Source organism: Oncorhynchus tshawytscha, unplaced genomic scaffold (assembly GCF_018296145.1).
Source record: "Oncorhynchus tshawytscha isolate Ot180627B unplaced genomic scaffold, Otsh_v2.0 Un_contig_3761_pilon_pilon, whole genome shotgun sequence".
Taxonomy (NCBI): Eukaryota; Metazoa; Chordata; class Actinopteri; order Salmoniformes; family Salmonidae; genus Oncorhynchus; species Oncorhynchus tshawytscha.
In genome coordinates, this window is record NW_024609794.1 from 51,310 (window position 1) to 60,000 (window position 8,691).

The 8,691-nt window shown below is 46.7% G+C and overlaps 1 protein-coding gene across 2 annotated transcripts in view; it reads left to right on the forward strand.

Moving 5' to 3' along the window:
• The first annotated feature begins 3,130 nt into the window (after positions 1 to 3,130).
• The window catches only part of trim25l (tripartite motif containing 25, like), an 11,192-nt gene continuing 5,631 nt past the window's right edge, over positions 3,131 to 8,691 (forward strand). For both annotated transcript variants that reach the window (XM_042318149.1, XM_042318150.1), the window contains exons 1-4: positions 3,131 to 4,152; positions 5,957 to 6,052; positions 7,878 to 8,111; positions 8,444 to 8,603. In XM_042318149.1, the coding sequence (XP_042174083.1) occupies positions 3,490 to 4,152; positions 5,957 to 6,052; positions 7,878 to 8,111; positions 8,444 to 8,603 (1,153 nt within the window). In that variant the 5' untranslated portion in view covers positions 3,131 to 3,489. The remainder of the gene's footprint in view (positions 4,153 to 5,956; positions 6,053 to 7,877; positions 8,112 to 8,443; positions 8,604 to 8,691) is intronic.

Consider the following 8,691-nt stretch of genomic DNA (forward strand, 5'->3'; position numbering starts at 1 on the left):
ACAAGGTAGCGGGTCCGGGACAAGGTAGCAGGTCCGGAACAAGGTAGCAGGTCCGGGACAAGGTAGCGGGTCCGGGACAAGGTAGCAGGTCCAGGACAAGGTAGCAGGTCCGGGACAAGGTAGCACGTCCGGGACAAGGTAGCAGGTCCGGGACAAGGTAGAACGTCCGGTGAACAGGCAAAAACAGCCGCAAACAGAACAGTTGAAACTGGAGCAGCAGCACGACCAGGTGGACTGGGGACAGCAAGAAGTCATCAAGCCAGGTAGTCCTGAGGGATGGTCCTAGGGCTCAGGTCCTCCGGGTGGGGAGGAAGAGAGAGAATTAGAGGGAGCATACTTAAATTCACACAGGACACCGGATAAGACAGGAGAATGACACCAGATATAACAGACTTACCCTAGCCCCCTGATAAACTACTGCAGCGTAGATACTGGAGGCGGAGACAGGAGGGGTCGCATCTGTCTTTTCACAGGTATGCTAATGAGCCCAACCCTACAACGCCCAGCTAAGATGCTAATGAACTGAATTATGCCTGGCATTTGAGAATGAAAATGCACACCTTGCAGTGGAGGTAGACGCCATAACAATGGATGGATATTATGGAGCAAGACAGCAATAGGGAAGGGAAGGTTGATTGGTCAAATGCACATGACACATACAGACAGTGAGGATGGTAGACCTCTACTGGTTGTTGACAGGCTTGTTCAGATCACCACTTCACAGTGAGGATGGTAGACCTCTACTGGTTGAAGACAGGCTTGTTCAGATCACCACTTCACAGTGAGGATGGTAGACCTCTACTGGTTGAAGACAGGCTTGTTCAGATCACCACTTCACAGTGAGGATGGTAGGCCTCTACTGGTTGAAGACAGGCTTGTTCAGATCACCACTTCACAGTGAGGATGGTAGGCCTCTACTGGTTGTTGACAGGCTTGTTCAGATCATCACTTCACAGTGAGGATGGTAGGCCTCTACTGGTTGTTGACAGGCTTGTTCAGATCATCACTTCACAGTGAGGATGGTAGGCCTCTACTGGTTGAAGACAGGCTTGTTCAGATCATCACTTCACAGTGAGGATGGTAGACCTCTACTGGTTGTTGACAGGCTTGTTCAGATCATCACTTCACAGTGAGGATGGTAGGCCTCTACTGGTTGAAGACAGGCTTGTTCAGATCACCACTTCACAGTGAGGATGGTAGGCCTCTACTGGTTGAAGACAGGCTTGTTCAGATCACCACTTCACAGTGAGGATGGTAGGCCTCTACTGGTTGAAGACAGGCTTGTTCAGATCACCACTTCACAGTGAGGATGGTAGGCCTCTACTGGTTGAAGACAGGCTTGTTCAGATCACCACTTCACAGTGAGGATGGTAGGCCTCTACTGGTTGTTGACAGGCTTGTTCAGATCATCACTTCACAGTGAGGATGGTAGGCCTCTACCAGTGGAGGCTGCTGAGGGGAGGATGGCTCATACTAATGGCTGGAATGGAGCGAATGGAATGGCATCAAACACATGGAAACCATGGAAACCATGTGTTTGGTGTATTTGATACCATTCCACTGATTCAGCTCCAGCCAATACCACGAGCCAATGAAGGTGTCACCAGCCTCCTGTGTTCTCTACTGGTTGAAGACAGGCTTGGTCAGATCACCACTTCCACCTAGCGTCTGTTTTCACACACTATGTTGTTTGTAGAGAAAGAGATGGAGGGAGAGAAAGAGACAGAGAGAGTTCACCTATAGTGGAATGGTCTAGGTATAATCAGCTGATAGGCAAGGAAGGAAGCATGTGACTTTCTTTATTGTTTTGTTAATGTAACATTCCGGCGACCTTCTATTCTAGTTACTGTAACATTCCGGTGACCTTCTATTCTAGTTACTGTAACATTCCAGTGACCTTCTATTCTAGTTACTGTAACATTCCGGTGACCTTCTATTCTAGTTACTGTAACATTCCGGTGACCTTCTATTCTAGTTACTGTAACATGCCGGTGACCTTCTATTCTAGTTACTGTAACATGCCGGTGACCTTCATTCTAGTTATTGTAACATGCAAGTGAACTTCATTCTAGTTACTGTAACAGGCCAGGTGACCTCCTTTTCTAGTTACGGTAACAAGCAGGTGACCTTCTTTTCTAGTTACGGTAACATGCAGGTGGCCTTCTTTCTAGTTACTGTAGCATAACAGTGACTTTCTATTCTAGTTACCATAACATGCTGGTGACCTTTCTAGTTACTCTAGCACGCCAGTGACCTTCTTTCTATTTACTGTAGCATGCCAACGACCTTCTATTTTAGTTATTGTAGCATGCCGGTGACCTTCTATTGTAATTACTGTAACATGCCGATGACCTTCTATTTTAGTTACTGTAGCATGCCGGTGACCTTCTATTGTAATTACTGTAACATGCCGATGACCTTCTATTCTAGTTACTGTAACATTCCGGTGACCTTCTATTGTAATTACTGTAACATGCCGATGACCTTCTATTTTAGTTACTGTAGCATGTCGGTGACCTTCTATTCTAGTTACTGTAACATGCCAATGACCTTTCTAGTTACTGTAGCATGCCAGTGACCTGCTTTCTAGTTATTGTAGCATGCTGGTGACATTCTATTCTATTCTATTTACTGTAACATGCTGGTGACCTTCTATTCTAGTTACTGTAACATGCTGGTGACATTCTATTCTAGTTACTGTAACATTCCGGTGACCTTCTATTATAGTTACTGTAACATTCCGGTGACCTTCTATTATAGTTACTGTAACATGCTGGTGACATTCTATTCTAGTTACTGTAACATTCCGGTGACCTTCTATTATAGTTACTGTAACATGCTGGTGACATTCTATTCTAGTTACTGTAACATTCCGGTGACCTTCTATTATAGTTACTGTAACATTCCGGTGACCTTCTATTATAGTTACTGTAACATGCTGGTGACATTCTATTCTAGTTACTGTAACATGCTGGTGACATTCTATTCTAGTTACTGTAATGGTATGTGACATCACAAAGAAACTCATCCCCTCCTGTTTTTCTCCCTAAACCAGCTCTGTGACTCTAGCCCCGCCCTTCTACCTGTCTTCCTTTTATTCCGACAACACCATAGGTCCATCTCATATGAGATCACCACTCTCTGACTAACACCCTGGACAGAAGCATACCTCTGTCTTATACCTCATATCTCTGTGTGTCTCTGCTCTGTAGCTACATATCTCTCTGTGTGTCTTTGCTCTGTAGCTACATATCTCTCTGTGTGTCTTTGCTCTGTAGCTACATATCTCTCTGTGTGTCTCTGCTCTGTAGCTACATATCTCTCTGTGTGTACAGCATTCTTTCTGATTCTACCCATTTCTGTTTTCATCCATCACTACCACAACTTTTTCCTCTCAGTTGCCTTTCTCTATTCTCTCTGTCACTCTCTCTCTTCCACTCTCTCTCATTGTAATAGTCTACATTCACCTCTGCTACCTGTGGTCTCACTATGAGTGGTAATCTGTGGACGGAGGAGCAGTTCAACTGTCCTGTGTGCCTGGACCTCCCCAATGAGCCAGTCACCATCCCGTGTGGCCACAGCTACTGCATGGGCTGCATCAAGGACTACTGGAGCAAGGACAACCCTCGCTCCCCTGGAGTCTACAGCTGCCCCCAGTGCCGCCAGACATTTTGTCCCAAGCCCTCCTTGTCCAGGAACACCATGCTGGCAGAGGCCGTGGAGCAGCTCCGCAAGGGGGCCCTCACCACCTCCGCCAGGGAGTCCATCCGGAGCGCCCACCGTGCCAACACCATGGGTAGAGCCAAGGGAGGTTCCCGTGGTGGTGGTGTCAGCAGGCTGCCAGCCATGGCCGTGCCCTGTGACATGTGCCACGGCGCTGGAGACCAGCAGGCTGCAGTGAAGTCTTGCCTGGTGTGTATGGCGTCCTACTGCGAGGCCCACCTGAAACCGCATCAGACGAAAGCGGAGTTGAAAAAGCATGAGCTGATTGCGCCCACGGGCAAGCTGGCGCAGAAGATCTGTACCGAGCACAAGTACCTGCAGGAGTTCTACTGTCGTCAGTGCCAGATGTTTGTGTGCTGGCTGTGCACCAGTAACCAGCACAAGGACCATGAGACCACCTCCACCAAGGCAGAGCGCACGGAGAGACAGGTAAGCCCTCAGACATACAGGGCATTCAGAAAGTATTCAGACCCCTTGACTTCTTCCACATTTTGTTACGTTACAGCCTTATTCTAAAATCAATTATTTTTTATATATTCTCAAACAATATACAAACAATACCCCATAATGACAAAGCGAAAACAGATTTTTAGGATTTTTTTCAAACGTATTCAAATATAAAACTGAAATATCACATTTGCATAAAGTTTTCAGACCCTTTGCTCAGTACTTTGTTGAAGCACATTTGGCAGCGATTACAGCCCTGAGTCTTCTTGGTTATGACGCTACAAGCTTGTCACACCTGCATTTCAGGAGTTTCTACTATTCTTCTCTGCATATCGTCTCAAGCTTTGTCAGGTTGGTTGGGGTGTTTCTCCCATTCTTCTCTACAGATCCTCACAAGCTCTGTCAGGTTGGATGGGGAGCATTGCTGCACAGCTATTTTCAGGTCTCTCCAGAGATGTTAGATCGGGTTCAAGTCCGGGCTCTGGCTGGGCCACTCGAGGAAATTCATAGACTTGTCCCGAAGCCACTCCTGCGTTTTCTTGGCTGTGTGCTTAGGGTTCCCCAGATCTGTGCCTAGACACAATCCTGTCTCGGAGCTCTACGGCCAATTCATTCAACCTAATGACTTGGTTTTTGCTCTGACATGCACTGTCAACTGTGCCTTTCCAAATCATGTCCAATCAATTGAATTTACCACAGTTTGACACCAATCAAGTTGTAGAAACATCTCAAAGATGATCAATGGAAACAGGATGCACTTGAGCTTAATTTTGAGCCTCATAGCAAAGGGTCTGAATACTTATGTAAATAAGGTATTTCAGTTTTTTTTTGTAATACATTTGCAAAAATGTCTAAAAACCTGTTTTCGCTTCGTCATTGTGCGGTATTGTGTGTAGATTGGTGAATAATTTGTATTTATTTAATCCATTTTAGAATTTTGTAACGTAACAAAATGTGGAAAAAGTAAAGCGGTCTGAAATACTTCCCGAATGCGCTGTACATGGACACCACCATACCCACCCACTAATGTGATCAACTGCCTGGCACAAGACTGTGTTATCCCGCTGAACCAAAGGCTAGTCATTCGCTCTGGGAGCTAACACAAGTCTTCAGGTCTCAGGCAAGGTTACTCATGACCTTTACAACAAAACAACACCCAATCAGGTCCTGTGTGGCGCTGTATGCAAAGCCAAGGTTTGATTCCTGCTGGGGCCACACATACGGTACACACACATGACCGTAAGTCATTTTGGATGAAAGCGTTTACTAAATGGTATATATTATTATTATAATATTAATCAAACACACCACCATGTACAGACTCACTCCACAAAAACATGTAAATACAGTCTGATCAAAACATTCATACAGGTTGCTGGTCTGTGTCCCATCACAGCTGATCTGGACACACCTAGAAACTGCCTCTCATTCAGCATTTGCTGTGGTGATTCATTAGAAGTGTGTGTGTGTGTATGTGTGTGTGTGTGTATGTGTGTATGTGTGTGTATGTGTGTGTATGTGTGTGTGTGTGTGTGTGTGTGTGTGTGTGTGTGTGTGTGTGTGTGTGTGTGTGTGTGTGTGTGTGTGTGTGTGTGTGTGTGTGTGTGTGTGTGTGTGTGTGTGTGTGTGTGTGTGTGTGTGTGTGTGTGTGTGTGTGTGTGTGTGTGTGTAGAGTAAGGTGGTGCCATATCTTAAGTGATTATGTAGTTGTCTTTGTGGGCCAGTGATCATTCCAGACTGCATTCCAGTCCATTCAGGAGTGAGTTGATGTGACTGTGTTTTGCAGAAAGAGCTGGCTGAGGTGCAGACAGAGAATCATCAGAGACTGAAAGAAAGAGAAGGAGAGCTGAAAGACATGAAGAAGATGCTGGAGGCAACAAAGGTAAGGGCTTAGGACACACTACACTACACCCCACTAAACCCCACCACACCACATTACACCAAACCCCACTACACTACACCCCACTACACTCCACTACACTATACCCCACTACACTATACCACACTACACTATACCCCACTACACTATACCCCACTACACTACACCCCACTACACTATACCCCACTATACTACACCCCACTACACTATACCCCACTACACTACACCCCACCACACCACATTACACCAAACCCCACTACACTACACCCCACTACACTACACCCCACTACTCTAAACCCCACCACACCACACGGCACTTCACACTACACCCCACTACACTACAACCCACTACACTATACCCCACTACACCCCACTACACTATACCACACTAAACCCCACTACTCTATACCACACTACACCCCACTACACCCCACCACACCACATTACACCAAACCCCACTACACTATACCACACTACACCCCACTACTCTAAACCCACACCACACCTACACAGCACTTCACACTATACCACACTACACTATACCACACTAAACTATACCACACTACACCCCACCACACTACACCCCACTACACTATACCCCACTACACTATACCACACTACACTACACCCCACTACACTATACCACACTACACTATACCACACTACACCCCACTACACCCCACTAAACCCCACCACACCACATTACACCAAACCCCACTACACTACACACCACTACTCTAAACCCCGCCACACCACACGGCACTTCACACTACACCCCACTACACTATACCACACTACACTATACCACACGACACCCCACTACACTATACCACACTACACTATACCACACTACACCCCACTACACTATACCACACTACACTATACCACACTAAACTATACCACACTACACCCCACTACACTATACCCCACTACACTATACCCCACTACACTATACCACACTACACCCCACTACACTACCACATACCACACTACACCCCACTACACTATACCACACTACAATATACCCCACTACACTATACCACACTACACCCCACTACACTATACCACACTACACTACACCCCACTACACTATACCACACTACACTATACCACACTAAACTATACCACACTACACACCCCACTACACTATACCACACTACACCCCACTACACTATACCACACTACACCCCACTACACTATACCCCACTACACTATACCACACTACACCCCACTACACTATACCACACTACACCCCACTACACTATACCACACTACACTATACCACACTATACCCCACTACACTATACCACACTACACTATACCACACTATACCCCACTACACTATACCACACTACACCCCACTACACTATACCACACTACACTATAACACACGACACCCCACTACACTATACCACACTACACTATACCACACTATACCCCACTACACTATACCCCACTACACTATACCACACTATACCCCACTACACTATACCACACTACACCCCACTACACTATACCACACTACACTATACCACACTAAACTATACCACACTACACCCCACCACACTACATCCCACTACACTATACCCCACTACACCCCACTACACTATACCACACTACACCCCACTACACTATACCCCACTACACTACACCTCACTACACTATACCACACTACACTATACCACACTACACAATATCACACTACACCTCACAACACCAGTGCGTAGGTGTGTGTGTGTGTATTTGTGTTCCTCAGTGAGTACCTTTCTATCCACCTCCATACAGTACCAGTGTGCGTATGTCTTCATACCTGTGTTTGTGTCCCCAGCGCTCAGCAGACAGGGTACATGATGACACAGAGACGGTGCTGTCGGAGCTCCAGCGCTCAGTGGAGAGGCTCCAGGAGCTGGTGGAGGGTGTGATGAACCAGGCTGGGCAGGAGAAAGTAAGCGAGGCCCAGGACGTGGTGGACAAGCTGGAGGCTGAGATCTCGGAGCTGAAGAGGAGAGACAAGGACATGAAGGAGGTGTTCCGCTGTGAAGACAACATCCACTTCCTGGAGGTAGGACGCTTGTCTCTTTCTGGTACCTTTTATATATTTTTGATCCACTTTCGCTGCATGCAGCTGGTTGATGGCCATATTGGACATGGCTGCCAGGGTGTGAAAGACCACGTCTGGGATGGGACAATAATTAAAAAGCAGCATTGTCCTAGTCATGTTTGAAATGTGCTGCTTCGATCACAAAAGGCATTATTTCTTAAATGACGTGTTTTCGCTTTCTGTCGTTGCCTTTCTTTCTGTCTTCGTTTCTCCATCTCTGCCCTCTTCCATCCCATCCTCTTCTCCTCATTCTCCTTATCCACCTCCTCCTTCTCCTGTGCGCCGCCCTCCAGACCTGTGAGTCTCTGTGCAGCCCGTTTGAGTGTAATGATCTGTCGTGTGTGGTGGCCAATCCAGAGGCTACGTTTGAGCCTGTACGTGAAGCCATCCTGAACCTACGGGAGAGAGTGGAGGACATGTGCAACGTGGAACTGGGCAAGATCACCAAGACAGGTGTGTCAGAGTGGAGGACATGCATACTACACACACACACACACATATCGACTCACACACACACAAAGGGCACTACTAGCAGTGATCT